Genomic DNA, 18,238 nt, shown 5'->3' on the forward strand with positions numbered 1-18,238 from the left:
ACTGACAATGGAGGGGGCCCAGAGCAGGAAGGTCAGTGTGGGAATGGGAAGGGGCATTAAGGTAAAAATAATTCCTGGTAACCATAATAGTGTTTTATTCACCCATCTTGTGTTCAAATCCTTGTACCCATCTTTTCTTATCTACATAGTTCCTCTGGGGTGCCCATGGAGATGATAGGTGGTCTGGTCTACTTGGGGTCTAGTGCTAGCCTCTTGCTCACCCTTCACTCGTGGATGAAGTAGCACCTTTTCATTTTTTTTTACCACTTAGTGTAGGTTTAGTGATGTTTAGTGATGTTAGTGACTCGGCTTGCACTCGCTAGAATTTAGAAGATTGAGGGGGGATCTTATAGAAACGTACAGAATTCTTAAGGGGTTGGACAGGCTAGATGCAGGAAGCTCAGAGGGGATAGAGCCTTTTCTGTTGCTTCCCTGGCACTCTGGAACACCTTGCCGCTGCAGATCAGACAGGCCCCTTCACTGTCCATCTTTAAATCTAAAAACTCACTTTTATTCCCTGGCTTTCGACACTGGCTGAAACATTGTTCCTGTTTTAGTGCTTTTAATGTTTTTTAATTTTTACTGTTTTTATAGTCCTGTCGTCTTAATGGTTTTAGTAGTTTGTAATAACTTTTTGTTGACTTCCCATGTACAGCACTTTGTGGTAACTGATGTTGTCTAAAAGCGCTTTATAAATAAAGTTATTATTATTATTATAAGATTGTTCCCGATGTTGGGCAAGTCCAGGACAAGGGGTCACAGTTTAAGGATAAGGGGGAAATCCTTTAGGACCGAGATGAGAAAAACATTTTTCACACAGAGAGTGGAATCTGTGGAATTCTCTGCCACAGAGGGTAGTTGAGGCCACAGTTCATTGGCTATATTTAAGAGGGAGTTAGATGTGGCCCTTGTGGCTAAAGGGATCAGGGGGTATGGAGAGAAGGCAGGTACAGGATACTGAGTTGGATGATCAGCCGTGATCATATTGAATGACGGTGCAGGCTTGAAAGGCCGAATGGCCTACTCCTGCACCTATTTTCTATATTTCCTTTAGACTGATTTTCTGGTTATCTACCAATTGCCATTTAAATGTAGAATCATAGCATCATATAGCACGGAAACAGTCCCATATCTCTCTAAACCTTTCCTATCCATTCACCGGTTCAATTGCCTTTAGAATTACAGCATGGAAACAGGCCCTTCAGCCCACAGAGTCTGCGCTGACCAGTGATCCTTGTACATTAACACTGTCCTCCACATAGGGACAATTTACAATTTTACCAAGACAATTGGCTTACAAACCTATACGCCTTTGGAATGTGGGAGGAAACCGGAGTTCCCAGAGAAAACCCACGCCCTCACAGGAGAATGTACAAACTCTGTACAGACAGCACCTGTAGTCAGGATCGAACCAGGGGACTCTGGCGCTGTAAGGCAGCAACTCTACCGCTGCGCCACTGATAATGTTCCTGGTCAGGACCCATTTTGCACTGTACAACTGACAGAGCTTTTTGATTGATTGTCCCTTCCTCAGACAGAGCTTTTTAGACATTTTGTAATGTTAGATGGAATTGGAAGTTACAATACCCTCCCTGGGGAACGAGACTTGGGTTGTGGGTGTGAATTATGCATCTGTAACAAATCAATGGGTGGAGTAATGCTGGAGTTACTCAAGGGGTCAGGCAGCATCTTTGGAGAAAAGGAATAGGTGACGTTTCGGGTCGCGGCCATTCTTCAGACCCGTCTCGACCCCAAACATCACCTATTCCTTTTCTCCATAGATGCTGTCTGACCCGCTGAGCTACTCCAGCATTTTGAGTCTATCTACGGTTTCAACCAGCATCTGCAGTTCCTTCCTACAAATCAATGGGATGTTTGGCTCGACAGTTCTGTGCGATTGAGAAGACACAAAGTGCTGGAGTAACTCAGCGACTCAGCCAGCATGCTCTTCAAAGTCACCGTCTGCATCCTTGCTGTATTGGGGTGACCAGAACGCACGCAATATTCCAAATGCCATCCAAAAAACTTAATTTGGTCAATGTAAATAAAAGGAACTGCAGATGCTGGTTTATACTTAAGATAGGCACAAAAATGCTGGAGTAACTCAGCAAGTCAAATGGCATCTCTGGAGAAAAAGGATAGGGTCGGGACCACTCTTCAGAAGAAGGGTCAGACCCTAGGCCAGTTAGGACGCAACAAAAGCTTTTCACTGCACGTGACAATAAACTTAAACTTCCTAAAGTGTCTTCAATAGACAATAGGTGCAGGAGTAGGCTATTTGGCCCTTCGAGCCAGCACCGCCATTCAATGTGATCATGGCTGATCATCCCCAATCAGTACCCCGTTCCTACCTTCTCCCCATATCCCCTGACTCTGCTATTTTTAAGAGCCCTATCTAGCTCTCTCTTGAAAGTATCCAGAGAACCGGCCTCCACCGCCTCCTGAGGCGAGAATTCCACAGACTCGCAACTCTCTGTGAGAAGAAGTGTTTCCCCGTCTCTGTTCTAAATGGCTTACCCCTCAAACCGAAACTGAAGAGTTTAAGAATATCAACATTTTTCCATGTTGTTATATTGAGGTTTTGTGTGGAATTTGCTTGTAAGCGGTTTCTGGGAAAAGCTAAAATACAAAGAATGCTGTCTGGAGGCTGTAGGGCTTTCTTTATGAAGTTACTCCCTCTGTTAGTATCACAGCGCTAATGTTTTTTCTAGTACCCCAAAGAGCATTTTTGTCACATTGGGAAGGCTGGAAGCGTTTAATGGAAGCAAACTTTCCCGTAAACTAAACATCAAACTGCTTCAGAATTTCATTGTTTTGCAAGTTCAGATGCTTCCCTTTCTGGAAATTGCTCTGAAATTGACCTTGCAAATTATTTTCATCTTTTGTTAAGCCCCACAGCTTTTACTTATCATGTAGGGTCCAGGATTATGCAGTGCAGGCCAAATATTGGATATGGTATTGATTTGTAATTGGCCTGGCTACAGCCAGTCTACATACCCTGTGCTCTGGAAAGGTTACTTCTGCAAATGTGTTCTGCCAAAGTTCCGACTGGCTTATTAACTGGTCTCAAAAATATTGTATTGAGCACAGAGAAAATGGGAGCCAAGAGCCGCTGCTCTAGGTGTCAGCTGCTCTACATCGGTGAGACCAAGCGTAGGCTTGGCGATCGCTTCGCCCAACACCTCCGCTCAGTTTGCGATAACCAACCTGATCTCCCGGTGGCTCAGCACTTCAACTCCCCCTCCCATTCCCAATCCGACCTTTCTGTCCTGGGCCTCACACCAGCACGCACACGCACACACTAACACACACACGCACTAACACACACACACACTAACACACACACACACTAACACACACACACTACACACACACACACTACTACACACACACACACACACACACACACACACACACACACACACACACACACACACACTTGCGTACACACACACACACACACACACACACGTACACACACACACACACACGTACACACACACACACACACACACACACACACTTGCGTACACACACACACACACACACACACGTACACACACATGCGCACACACACACACACACACACACACAATTACATTTATGACCAAGCCAATTAACCTACAAACCTGTACGTCTTTGGAGTGTGGGAGAAAACCAAAGATCTCGGAGGAAAACCCATGCAGGTGACGGGGAGAACGTGCAAATTCCGTACAGACAGAGCACCCGCAGTCAGGATCGAACCCGGTTCGCTGGCCCCACAGCTATGCCACCATGCCGCCCATTTTTGCTTTAGTTATTTCTTTAAATTGAGCTGTTGACAGGATATTATTCTCCTGCCTTGTATTTGCTTTCTCAGCACGGTGATGGGTTTTGTCCTGTGTTTATGGTTCAATCAACCTCTATTACTTCATCGGGACTGTTAGGTTTTGGTTTATTATTGTTGTATGTACCGAAGTTCAGCGACAAGCTTTGTTTGACGTACAATGCAATCAGATCGGATAATGTTGTACATAAATACACTCGAGCCAAACTCCAGTACAATAGGTAGAGCAAAGGGGACGATACAGACTGCACGATATAGTTCGCAACATTTTAGGCCATGGACAAAGTCCAATGGCAGTGGAGTGGCCAAATTTCCCACTCCCAAATAAGGGACAAAAGGTCAAAATATGGGACTAATTGCTGACGGCAATTCATTGATTGACTCGGATGTGGTTGGGTGGATGAATTACGAGTTGGCCCTGGTGCTGGGCTGCACACAAAGCACAGCCGGTGGGTGGGTGGGCCAGCTGAGGAGTTTTGGCCCGGGCGCGGGCTTTGCGTGCAACGTTGCGTAGCCCAGACCAAAACTCCTCGGCCGGCTTTGTGTTCTGCGTCACGCAAAGTCCGGTGCCCCGTCCAACTGGTCAACCGATGATCGGCCGTGAGAAGGAGGGGTGGAGGTGGTGCGGCGGTAAGCGAAGGTCTGAAGGTCGGACAGCTGGCTGGGTTGCCGACCGACGGGGCCACGGGCGAGGCGCTGCTGCTGCTGCACTCCACGGGCTGCACTACGTCAGGGCGGGTGAGGCGGGGCCGGACACGGCGCTCCGACCCGACCCTGAATAGTAGCGGTCAAATACGGGACAAGAGCGGTCCTGTACGGGGCAAACCAATTTAGCCCAATATATGGGATGTCCCGGCTAATACGGGACAGATGCCAACCGTTGGGGAGGAGAGGGGAGAGGGGGGGGAGAGGGGGGGAGAGAGGGAGGGGGGGGTTGTTTGCCGGGAGTAATGAGAATGCAACATGACCTTTCGAAGGGGATGTTTGCAATACCGACCAGGCAATTGTATAAAGGATCAGCAGGGACTGCTGTAAAGTATCAGGGACTGGTTGTACCCCTGGTTTGCCTTCATCTTGGCAGGCAGCGTGAATGGTCGCTAATGGAAATATTTGCTGAGGAATCTGGAGAATGTCTTCATAAAAGTTTTGAAAGGTCACTCATTTATCTGTGGTGACAAGATATTTATTGTTTGGGGATCCTTCTACAGAGTGAAAGACCCTTTGGTTTGAAGAGGGTGGGGTCGGTGGGGGGGGAGTGGTGTTAAATGGTTTATTGGACATTTATCTTGACCCCTGTCTCAGTGGTCTACAAATAGAAACATAGAAATTAGGTGCAGGAGTAGGCCATTCGGCGGCCCTGCACCGCCATTCAATATGATCATGGCTGATCATCCAACTCAGTATCCCGTACCTGCCTTCTCTCCATACCCCCTGATCCCCTTAGCCACAAGGGCCACATCTAACTCCCTCTTAAATATAGCCAATGAACTGTGGCCTCAACTACCCTCTGTGGCAGAGAATTCCAGAGATTCACCACTCTCTGCGTGAAAAAAGTTCTTCTCATCTCGGTTTTAAAGGATTTCCCCCTTATCCTTAAATGATTAACAGCGAGCTGCAGTTTTATTAGGCACCAACTTGGTTAAACCCTAGATTTAGTCGGGGAAGAGCTATTTAATCTGAGTTGCCGGAAGTTTTAATGTGCCTTTTGAAGGAAGCAAGGGGATGGAATTCCAGAGCTTGGGATCTTGGCTGTTAAAAGCTGAGCTGAAGCAATGATTGGAAATCCAACGTGCTTTGTGGAGAGGGGGGTGGAGTTGGTAGGACATTGGGGATGGGGGGGGGAGTGGAGGGGGAGGTGAAATCGCAACCGGATCTGAACATGTGACATTGTTTCTCAGCAATATGCCACACTGTAATGGATCCTGATTGAGGGGCAGGGGGCAGACACAAGAGACGCGGGGTAACTTGCATTTACTGGAATTATGCACAGAATTGTGGATGAGACTCGGGCCACTCATTCTAATGGGAAGCCGCTGGCAGGAGGAGAAAGGGGATGAATGTTTGAGTCGTGTTCACCTCACCGTCCACTGGAAAAGGGAGAGAATTCGTGTATTTTAAATCTTGAGAAAGAAATACCCGAGGTAGACAAAAATGCTGGAGAAACTCAGCGGGTGCAGCAGCGTCTATGGAGCGAAGGAAATAGGTAACGTTTCGGGACGAAACCCAAAGGAAATAGGTAACGTTTCGGGTCGAAACCCGAAGGGTTTCGGGACGAAACGTTGCCTATTTCCTTCGCTCCATAGATGCTGCTGCACCCGCTGAGTTTCTCCATTTAAAGTCTGTATATGTTCCCTCAAACATGCACCCCAAAGGGTTTCGACCCGAAACGTTGCCTATTTCCTTTGGGTTTCGTCCCAAAACGTTGCCTATTTCCTTTGGGTTTCGTCCCGAAACGTTGCCTATTTCCTTCGCTCCATAGATGCTGCCTCACCCGCTGACTTTCTCCAGCATTTTTGTCTCCCTTCCATTTTTCCAGCATCTGCAGTTCCTTCTTAAACAAGAAATAACTGTGATTAGTTTCAACCAAAATGATCGATGCAATATGTAGTTTAAACACTGGCAGTTTGAGACAAAAAAAACAAATTGAAATTATAATGAATAGCCAAATGGTGCACGGTGGCTAGAGCTGCTGCTTCACAAGTTCGAGTCTGACCTCTGGTGCTGTCTGGGTGGAGTTTGCATGCTCTCCCTGTTTCCTCCGGGTGATCTGGTTTCCTCCCAGTCTATAACCTGTTTCTCTCAAACCATTAGATTTTATCCGCCCCCCACCCCACACCCCCCTTGCCATTCTCCGATCACTCCCCCTGCGTACTACAGCCAATTTAACAGGGAGCATCCGACCAGCCCACATGACTTCAGTTTAGAGATACAGTGTGGAAACAGGCCCTTCGGCCCACCAAGTCCATATTGACCAGCGATCCCTGCACACTAGCACCATCCTACACACACACACACTACTAGGGCCAATTTGCATTTATCACAAGCAAATATAGCCTATAAACCTGTACGTCTTTGGAGTGTGGGAGAAAACTAAAGATCTCGGAGAAAACCCACGCGGGGTCACGGGGAGAACGTGCAAACTCTGTACAGACAGCACCCATAGTCGGGATCGAACCCGCGTCTCCGGCGCTGTAAGTGCGGTAAAGCAGGAACTCTACCGCCGTGCGGTCTTTAGGATGAGGGAAGAAATCGGCACACCTGCATGTTTGAGGGAACATATCCAGACTTTAAATGGAGGAACTCAGCGGGTGCAGTAGCATCTATGGAGCGAAGGAAATAGGCAACGTTTTGGGTTGAAACCCTAAAGGAAATAGGCAACGTTTCGGGCCGAAACCCTGAAGGAAATAGGCAACGTTTCGGGTCGAAACCCTCCCGAAACGTTGCCTATTTAATTCGCTCCATATATGCTGCTGCACCCGCTGAGTTTCTCCAGCTTTTTTGTCTACCTTCGATTCTCCAGCATCTGCAGTTCCTTCTTAAACACAGACTTTAAATGGACCTTGCTGGAGTTCGGGTCCCTGAATCTACGAGACCCCAGCATTACTTGTTGTGCTGTTAATCCTGGCCAGATTGGCGAGGCTAGGACTCTTAAAATTGAGTAAAGGCTTCAGGGCTGTTGGGCCATTTGGTCAATTTGAAAGTGCTTTCTGTAGAAATGTGACAAGCTGCAGAATGGTGCCAGCTTGTCTAGAGCCTAGATCTGAGCTGCAGGAAGAGAACTGGAACATCTGCAGACCCTGACAATTGTGTGCAAAATGCAAAGACTGGATTGGATGACTACAAACCAGACATACATCTTGTAAATAAAGTTACTTTGCTGAATGTTGATTGGATGAGGTCTGGTTTTCATGTTTTCTTGCATATCAGGGTGGATGTTGCCAGGTTTGCTTCCTCTGAGAAACACTGTTTGAATACAATGTATTAGCCACTGTATTATTGGGTTGGGGAAATGTCTGTCATGTATGGGGTTAATCGATATCTGTAATTGGGTTGTAAAGAGACCACCCCCCATGTGGTTCTGCCCCCCCAAGGTTCGGGGACTTATAAAAGACTGCTCCCATGAGGTCCTGTATCTTGTGAGAGAAATCTTGGGACTGTGTGACCTTCTGAAGTGTCTTGTCTCTGTTTGAGCGAGGCTTAGAGGGCTGGATCAGGCAGATACGAGAATCGAACCTGCGGTGGGTTAGGTACAGTAGCTGAACTGTAATTGTGTTCTGTCAAACAAGTGCTTGATTCAGTGGGGTTTTTAATATTTTGTTTAATTAGAAGCAGTGTACAGTGGTATAAAGCGTGGCATGGGAGATAATGCATTTCATGTACAACTTCTATTTTAAATTTAGCTAGAGAAAGGTAACACGAGAAAAGGAAGGAGCGAATTAAGTTGTGACTTTCAAACCCCTGGAGTGCAAGTAGAAAATCAAAGAAAAGTTTAAAAAAGTAGGCAACGTTTCTGGTCGAAACCCTGAAGGAAATAGGCAACGTTTCGGGTCGAAACCCTTCTGGGTTTCGGCCCAAAACGTTGCCTATTTCCTTCGTTCCATAGATGCTGCTGCACCCGCTGAATTTCGCCAGCATTTTCGTGTACCTTTGATTTTCCAGCATCTGCAGTTCCTGCTTAAACACAAGAATCTATCTATCTCTGCCTTAAATATATCCACTGACTTGGCCTCCACAGCCTTCTGTGGCAAAGAATTCCAGACTCACCGCCCTCTGACTAAAGAAATTCTTCCTCATCTCCTTCCTAAAGGGACGTCCTTTAATTCTGAGGCTGTGACCTCTGGTCCTAGACTCTCCCACTAGTGGAAACACTCTCTCCGCCTCCACTCTATCCAAGCCTTTCATTCTGTACATTTCAATGAGGTCCCCCCCCCCTCATTCTTCTAAACTCCAGCGATTACAGGCCCAGTGCTGTCAAATGCTCATCATGTCATGCTCATCATGTTGACCTACTGGTAGCGGTGTGGAATGAGCTTCCAGTGGATCATTCTGGTTCCGTTTACTCAGAGAGTGGTAGCGGTGTGGAATGAGCTTCCAGTGGAAGTGGTGGAGGCAGGTTCGTTGGTATCATTTAAAAATAAATTGGATAGGCATATGGATGAGAAGGGAATGGAGGGTTATGGTATGAGTGCAGGCAGGTGGGACTAAGGGGAAAAAAATTTGTTCGGCACGGACTTGTAGGGCCGAGATGGCCTGTTTCCGTGCTGTAATTGTTATATGGTTCAAAGGGTCTCGACCCGAAACGTCACCCATTCCTTCTCTCCAGAGATGCTGCCTGTCCCGCTGAGTTACTCCAGCTTTTTGCGTCTATCTAAAGTTTTGGGCCAAAACCCTTCTTCAGACTACTTCATATCTCACCACACCCCTCACCCAGTTCAGAAACAGTTAATTTCCAGAGTTGAGTTGCACTTGTAACAAATCGATGAAAGGAGACCATATCTTTAAAAATTGCTCTGACTTTCCTGCTAAGACGAGTCTCGTATCTTCAAAATGTAGCATTTTTCCAAAATTTGAACGTTAGTTTTTTTGACATTATCTGGCCGGATTCAGTGGTTTTTGACTGAAACTAGACGGGGAGGGAAGTTAAGAACGAGTTATTTATAGTGCAACCGTTGATATGTGGTTTCTCCAGTTCAGAGACGGCTACGATCTGGACATCAAACACACAGCTGGGGCAAACAATGTGACTGCTTCACGTAATGGGACTCTTTGAGCACGTGGATGCTGGTAAAAAAGATGAGTCGAGACAAAAGATGTTGGAGTGGGGAATTACTGAGAGGAAATGAGTGGCTGGAGGAGGTGGAGCAATGGATTTGGGAGCTTTGTGGGAATGAATCCATTCAGAATGCTGCAAATGCGTGGGATGAATTTCCCAATGGGCGAATTCCATTGAAGCTGCCAGGAAAGTGGATACTGGAGTGATCTTAGTTAGAAGGATTCGGAGGGACCTTAATGAAATTTACTGCATAGTGCACGGCCTGGGTGGAGTGGATGTGGAGAGGATGTTTCCACTAGTGGGAGAGTCTAGGGCCAGAGGGCACAGCCTCGGAATAAATAGATGTTCCTTTAGAAATTAGATGAGATTCTCCAGTGAATCTGGAATTCATTGCCACAGACGGCTGTGGAGGCCAAGTCATTGGGTACTTTCAAGGCAGAGATTTACAGATTTTTGATTAGCATGGGTGTCGGGGGTTATGGGGAGAAGGCAGGAGAATGGCGATGAGGGAAAGATAGATCAGCCAGGATTGAAAACCGAGTGAGCTTGATGGGCTGAATGGCCTCTAATACTGCACCTATGACATGAACTTACTCTGGATGAGAAATGAGAGCAGATATCTTGTGTTGGACCCATCTCATGAATCTGAAGATGGGTCTTGACCCAAATCATCGTCCATTCTTTCTCTCCAGAGGTGCCGCCTGTCCCGCTGAGTTACTGCAGCATTTTGTGTCTTATCTCCGGTGTAAACTAGCATCTGCAGTTCCTTCCCGCATGTACCCAGTTCTTGCATCCCAGTTAGAATCTGTTTCCTAGTCACTTGGGAACAAGCCGTTGATGTAGACACAAGTAGTTGGAGATGGTGGTTTACAAAAAAAAGACACAAAGTGCTGGAGTAACTCAGCAGGTCAGGCAGCATCTCTGGAGAGAGTGAATGGGTGACGCTTTGGATCAAGGGACCCTTCTTCATATCGGGAGGTTTCACGGCAGTCGGGTCATGATGCTACGCTACTCCAAGTGGAGTACACACGATGAACTGCAGGTAGGCACTTGCCGTTGTTTCCAGCGGAGGGGCCCGTTAAAACCCGCTGAAATTGTCAATTTTTGCGCTGTAAATAATGATGGAAATCGGGATAAGCGTGAGAGACATTTAGCCTACTTCAGAATTCCAAACGTGAGGAGAAATGACGGTAGATAGAAACGAGAACTGAAGGGACAACAACAGCCAGAGTGCTTGGCGAACATTGGCCGTTTGCTCACTGCATTTCATCAACAGTAAGGCATTATTTGAGTTTTTTCTTGATTACTTTGGCATCTAAAAAGTTTCAGAAGTGATAAATCTGGCTGTAGTTTTTTTTAAATCGCCCATGGTTCCCAAGTGGGTTTTCACATACAAAATGAAAACGCATCTGAAGCAAAATTTACAGCCAGATTTATCACTTCTGAGAATTTTTAGATACCAAAGGAATCAAGAAAAAACACAAATAATGCCTTACTTGATGAAATGCAGTGAGCAAACGCGATAATTCCCAATATTTTCAATGTTTACCAAGCACTTTAGCTGCTGTTGGCCCTTCAGTTCTCACTTCTCTATACCTTCATTTCGCTTCACGTTTGGAATTCTAAAGTTGAGTACGTGTCTCTCACACTTACCCCGACTACCACAATTTTTTTCAGCGCAAAAATTCAACATTTTGGCGGTTTTTAACAGGTAGGAAAGTACGCGTTTTTAGCATATACCGGAAGTGATGGATGTCCTCCAGATGGATTTAGCAGCTCCGTGCGTCGAGCCCTATGACCCAGTGACCTTACGTGCAACCCCCCTATTGAATGACAAATGGGTAGATAAAGGCCAAAGATGAAAAGACAAATGGAAGTAAGACAAGGAGAGATGAGGAAGCTAGAGTAACTCAGCGGGACAGGCAGCGTTTCTGGAGAGAAAGAATGGGTGATGTTTGGGGCAGAGTCACTGGATATTGTTAAGGGCTTGGACACGCTAGAGGCAGGAAACGTGTTCCCGATGTTGGGGGAGTCCAGAACCAGGGGCCACACACACAGTTTAAGAATAAGGAGTAAGCCATTTAGAACGGAGACGAGGAAACACTTTTTCTCACACAGAGAGTGGTGGGTCTGTGGAATTCTCTGCTTCAGAGGGCGGTGGAGGCAGGTTCTCTGGATGCTTTCAAGAGAGAGCTAGATAGGGCTCTTAAAGATAGCGGAGTCAGGGGGTATGGGGAGAAGGCAGGAACGGGATACTGATTGGAGATGATCAGCCATGATCACTTTGAATGGCGGTGCTGGCTCGAAGGGCCGAATGGCCTCCTCCTGCACCTATTGCCTATTGAAATGTGCGACGTTTCGGGTTGTGGCCCTTCTTCAGACTGAGGACCTGAAAGGTCACCCATTCCTTTTCTCCAGAGATGCTGCCCGTCCCACTGAGATACTCCAGCAACCTAGATCTTGTTGAATAGCAGAGCAGTGTAGAGGGGCTGAGTGGCCTTCTCCTGCTGCTAGTTCATAAGTGATCATTTAGCTCACGTCTCGGACTCTGCAGTTGCCATGTTACCTGCAAACCCTGCGTACCTCAGGGGAGTGAAATTAAAATGTTTGGTACATGCGTGTTTGCATATTCACTTGAGTTTGTGTTAACTGGAACACTCTGCTCCAAGACGACCCGGTCGGTGTGCGGGAGAGCAGTGATTAGCCATCTGTTTGGATGCCCCGACTCCTGTTGGCCTCCTGAGTTGGTTAGCATGGAGCCAGCCATCTCGGCAATCTAGCTAGATGCCCGTAAAACAATTGGACTTTAGCTAGCGTCATTTCAAACCCCTACTCGTGGAGGTTTGTTTTCCTGCCCTTTTACATGGCATTGTAATGTTTTGGCTTAATGTGCGATTACTGGACTTGGTTTCACTCTGCAATTGCTGTTCTGCAGTCTTTTTATTGCAAAGTATTTTCAATCCAACCGCGTAGAAGCAACAAACCTCTTTGCCAAGTTGTGTGTTGGCTTTACAATGGTGTTTTGTTAATATACCAGTTTAAAAAAAAAAAAAAATATATATCTTAGCGAAATGCAAGATTTTTTTTTTCTGATCTTGCCTGCAGCCAATGTGCTGGTTTAAGAGAGACTGTTTCCTTTCTGTGGCTCTCATCTCAAACTGTGACCGGCCCATTTGTTTTCTTTTCTCCTCTCTCCCCCCCCCCCCCCCCCCCCCCCCTCCTCCCACAGTGTGATCCAGCTCAAAGCTTGTCCCAAAGGTATTAACTTACCAGAAGTAGGAGGCGCGGAGAAATCCATTCATCAAAGCAGTCTTGTGTAGTGTGGGACACTTGCACTGATCTGGATTACTGCACCCAGGGACTTGGAGCAACAAGGTACCCGAGATTTAAGATACAGCGAGCTAGCTCGAGGATCAGAGCCGCGTTGAAATCCAGGTAACAAACACACGATGGACTCCAAAGACGAGGTGAACTATATGGATTATACAGACTGGTACATCGATGATCCTGTGGACACTGCTCTTCCCGCTGAGTATGTTTGCCATCTGTTTTATGTAATTAATTGAGCTTATTTTGTCAGGAATGGTTTTTGCCTTCATTTCTCTTGTGCTTTTCCTTTCATCTGCAGGTTAGCTCCGTGCAATCCCATTATCCGAGTTGATTTGTTTCACATCTCTGCGGCAGGCGTCTCTGTAAGTTTGAAAGCCCACTTGTAACGTGTGTTTATTCATGTTTATTACTTTTTCAAGTTGGGGGTGGGGTGGGGGGAGGGGGGGGGGAAGCATTGTGTGCCTTTTCTAACCTAATTAAGTTTGCTCCCCTATCCAGACTGATTCCTGGGATGTCAGGACTTTCATATGAAGAAAGGCTGGATAGACTCGGCTTGTACGCGCTGGAATTTAGGAGATTGAGGGGGGGGTTTTATAGAAACTTACAAAATTCTTAAGGGGTTGGACAGGCTAGATGCAGGAAGATTGTTCCCGATGTTGGGGGGAGTCCAGAACAAGGGGTCACACAGTTTAAGGATAAGGGGGAAATCCTTTAGGACCGAGATGAGAAAAACATTTTTCACACAGAGAGTGGTGAATCTGTGGAATTCTCTGCCATAGAAGGTAGTTGAGGCCACAGTTCGTTGGCTATATTTAAGAGGGAGTTAGATGTGGCCCTTGTGGCTGAAGGGATCAGGGGGTTTGGAGAGAAGGCAGACAGGATACTGAGTTGGATGATCATATTGAATGGCGGTGCAGGCTCGAAGGGCCGAATGGCCTCTACTCCTGCACCTATTATCTATGTTTCTATCCCCTGTTGTAGTATATTTTTCTCCCTGTGAAGGCGAGGGCTGAAAAATTAGTAAATCTAGATCCAGGATAAAAAATTAAGTCGACTACTCTGATGCTCATCGTCTGTCTAAGCTGCATTGGAGGCTGCTTCTTAGGAAAGTAAGACAAGAATGCTGGAGAAACTCACCGAAATCCTGAAGGAAATAGGCAACGTTTCGGGCCGAAACCCTTCCGGGTTTCGCCCCGAAACGTTGCCTATTTCCTTCGCTCCATAGATGCTGCCGCACCCGCTGAGTTTCTCCAGCATTTTTGTCTACCTTCGATTTTCCAGCATCTGCAGTTCCTTCTTAAAGTAAATTGTGTTCCCTTCCTTGATTGTAAATGTCCCTTGGTGTGGTCGCGGGGCTATGATTTTTGCTGCTTTGCCATTGTAGTTCCTGGAATGTGCTGCCGAGTTGATACTTTGAAGGAGATAAGATAACGGCACTTAAGAGGCTTTTAGTCGGGGAATGAGGGGGATCTGGGTCGTGTGTGGATGAAAGGGATTAGCGTAATTAAACATCATAGTGTCACACAGCATGGAAAACGACCCTTCTGCCCAGCTTGACCATGCTGTCCCATCTACATTAGTCTGCCTTTAGCCAGCTGCTACAGTCAGGCAAACGCCTCCGTTGCCTTGCTGTGAGGGCGGAGAGGATGAGAAGGAGTTTCTTCCCAGAGGCTATTAGGACTGTAAACTCCTATCTCACCAGGGACTAATGTCCCTGTCCCACTTAGGAAACCTGAACGGAAACCTCTGGAGACTTTGCGCCCCCACACCCAAGGTTTCCGTGAGGTTTTTGTCAGTCTCTCTACCTGCTTCCACTACCTGCAACCTCCGGGAACCGCACGGAAACCTTGGGTGTGGGGCGCAAAGTCTCCAGAGGTTTCCGTTCAGGTTTCCCAAGTGGGACAGGGGCATAACTTTACTGTAACATTTCATAGTTTTTTTTAATTGCTGTTTTTTCCTTTTTCTTTCCTCCCACGAATATGTGATTCTGTTCCATTCTGTTCGTTTGTTTGTATTTTTTGCACAATTCGCGAGCATCGCCACTTTGCATTTCATTTCACTGCACATCTCGTATGTATGTGTATGTGACGAATAACCTTGACTTGATATCCCTCTAATTCGTGTAGGAAGGAACTACAGGTGCTGGTCTACGTTGATGATAGATGCAAAATGCTGGAGTAAAGGGCCTGTCAAACGTGGGCGTCATTTCCGTGTCACGCAGATGGCGCGGGAAGATTTTGTACATCATAAAATCCTGGGTGTGCCGCGTGTCACCACTGCCTACATCACCAGGCGCGCGTAATGCGTCGTAACGCATAAATGATGTCGCGCAAAAGACACCCAAGTGGGACAGGCCCTTAACCCAGTGGGACAGGCCACATCCCTGGAGAGAAAAAATGTGTGACATCTCAGGTCGCGCCCTTTTTCAGACTCTCGTTCCAGGTCGACAACCCTTTCCCTTCTCTCCACGGATGCCGACTGTCCCGCTGAGTTACTCCAGCATTTTGTGTTCTCTAAATCGTGTTCTGAAGGGCATATCCCTGCTGTGTTAGAAACTCAGTGCCCAAGTTTTGGAGAGCATTCTGCATTGTCGAACAGGATAGTTAAACACGAATCACATCTGCTCCTCGGATGCCTTTCAATCAAGCAGCACTATGTTGGGGGGAAATCCTCCAACACTTGAATTTATTGTGTCGCCCATTCCTTCTCTCCAGAGATGCTGCCTGTCCCGCTGAGTTACTCCAGCATTTTGTGTCACCTATTCCTTCTCTCCAGAGATGCTGCCTGTTACAATAGACAATAGGTGCAGGAGTAGGCCATTCGGCCCTTCGAGCCAGCACTGCCATTCAATGTGATCATGGCCGATCATCCCCAATCAGTACCCCGTTCCTGCCTTCTCCCCATATCCCCTGTCCCGCTGAGTTACTCTAGCATTTTGTGTCTATCTTGATATTTTTTCCTATTTGCGCTGCATGGGGGCTGTTGTGGCCGGGACTAACTTCAAAGTAATTGTCTGGCTGTGGGTGTAATAGATGGCTTCACTCACGGCGAGTTTGTTTTTACCCTGGATGTGGTTGTGCTATTAAAAGCAAGTGGTGATATCTGTATCAAAGATTCTGCCCCCAAACCGGCAATCCTATGAGTGGGATTTAAAACTAAGTTGGGATCAGCCTGTCATGAGAACCTCACCGGAAAATCCCAACGGTGAGGTGTGGCGATGTGGGATTGATATCCAGGTATGAAGAATTTATTTGTTAGTCTAAAGTCTTCAGAAGGGTCTCGACACGGAACATCACCCATTCCTTCTCTCCAGAGATGCTGCCTGGCCTGTTGAGTTACTCCAGCATTTTGTTTCTATTCTGTGTAAACCAGCATCTGCAGTTCCTTCCGTCACATTTATTTGTTTAGTTTGCTTTGGTTTTGAGATACAGCATGGCGACTGTATGTAGGATCCTTGCCAACCGTATCACAGTATGGAACGGCAACTGCTCTGTCTCCGACCGGAAGGCACTGCAGAGGGTGGTGATTGCCCAACGCATCACCGGTTCCTCGCTCCCCTCCATTGAGTCTGTCAAAAGCAAGCGTTGTCTGCGGAGGGCGCTCGGCATCGCCAAGGACTGCTCTCACCCCAACCATGGACTGTTTACCCTCCTACCATCCGGGAGGCGCTACAGGTCTCTCCGTTGCCGAACCAGCAGGTCGAGGAACAGCTTCTTTCCGGCGGCTGTCACTCTACTCAACAACGTACCTCGGTGACTGCCAATCACCCCCCCCCCCCCCCCCCGGACACTCCTCCCACAGGAAAAACACAATGTCCGTATGCATGTAAATAGATGTATTTATTGAAATCATATTCTATGTCGCTCTTCCAGGGAGCTGCTAACTGCATTTCGTTGTCTCTGTACTGTACACTGACAATGACAATTAAAATTGAATCTGAATCTGAATCAGAATAAGGATGATCTAATTGAATGGTGCACCCCTCACTCACTCGAAATATTAATTCCCTGGGTCGTGGTGGTGGTGGAGGCTGTTGGACTCTGTGAGTATTGCAACTGCGGAGGTGCCCGGGGCCGGAGTGACTCGAGTTTGTTCCTGTGTCCTCTGTTGCAGGTTGTGGTGCTGGTGTTGCTGTCGTTCTTTGTGAAGCGCAGGTGGATGTGGAGAAGTTGGTGCGGTGGTGCTCCCGGCCTGTTGCAGTTAAGTGTCTCCTCCCCTCCCCACCCCCCTTGCTCGCCCCTTGCTGAACCCTGAGTGAACCAGGCTGTGGAATTCCGGAGGTCAGAGCCTTGACACTGGGTGTAGATGCATCTCCCGCCTGCCGAGCCCGCCGAGCCCGCAAGACCTCCTCACCTCCCTCCTGTTTAAACAAGCAAGCCTGCCTAGCCTGTGTTCTATTGAACCAACATCCGACCAAAATCACAGTCCCAAAGCACTTTTAAGCTTCCATTCCCGACTTTATACGATAGAATGTTAGTTGCATCAGGAGGGAAATTGATCTGCCAAGTCATAAAAACACTAAATACATGGAGCGTATAAACTGGAAGTGTTGCAACTCCCTGGTAAAGGATAACTTTTTGATTTCCTCTTCAATGTCCAAAGTGATATTTTTTCTCACTTGTGTGAATAACTTTCAATCTGACCCTTCCCCACCCCCCGTTTGAAAATCTCCTAAACCCTCCCCAGTGAACCAGCCTCGCGCTCATTAAATTGGGATTTTGCGGAGGGATTTTTCTTTAAAAATTAACTGGGTTAATCCTCACTAGGAATGTGCGACTGTTTTTTGTAACGGTTCTTGCAACTGAACCGTATTCAGAACGCTATTCAAAAATCCATGCAAGGCTTTCATTCCTTTCTTTTCTTTTCTCTCGCCCCCCTCTCAGAACTTGGATCTGCTATCACAAATAGTATTTGGACCATCCAAGATTCCTGTTGTTGCCAAGTGCTTTTCTGTTTGGTGTTCCATTTCACCACTTGGCAACGCCAATCCGAGTTTAGGTCAATTAATGTCACGTGTGTCGAGGTACAGTGAAAAGCTGTCATTTTTTTTTCTCCTGTATGTTATCCAAAGAGATGAGATACAGTTGTCTTGAGTTTAGCTTGTCACGTGTACCAAGGTGGAAACATGGAAAATAGGTGCAGGAGTAGGCCATTCGGCCCCTCGAGCCTGCACCGCCATTCAATATGATCATGGCTGATCATCCAAATCAATATCCCATCCCTGCCTTCTCTCCATACCCCCTGATCCCTTTAGCCACAAGGGCCACATCTAACTCCCTCTTAAATGTAGCCAATGAACTGTGGCCTCA

General features: G+C 47.0%; 1 protein-coding gene across 1 annotated transcript in view; it reads left to right on the top strand.

Moving 5' to 3' along the window:
* The window catches only part of stra6 (signaling receptor and transporter of retinol STRA6), a 45,819-nt gene that overhangs the window by 1,948 nt on the left and 25,633 nt on the right, over positions 1-18,238 (top strand). Inside the window, exons 2-4 of the mRNA XM_055662788.1 lie at positions 12,829-13,131; positions 13,228-13,291; positions 17,043-17,128. Coding sequence (XP_055518763.1) covers positions 13,049-13,131; positions 13,228-13,291; positions 17,043-17,128 — 233 coding nt within the window. The 5' untranslated portion in view covers positions 12,829-13,048. The remainder of the gene's footprint in view (positions 1-12,828; positions 13,132-13,227; positions 13,292-17,042; positions 17,129-18,238) is intronic.

Source organism: Leucoraja erinacea, chromosome 36 (assembly GCF_028641065.1).
Source record: "Leucoraja erinacea ecotype New England chromosome 36, Leri_hhj_1, whole genome shotgun sequence".
NCBI classification, from domain to species: Eukaryota; Metazoa; Chordata; class Chondrichthyes; order Rajiformes; family Rajidae; genus Leucoraja; species Leucoraja erinaceus.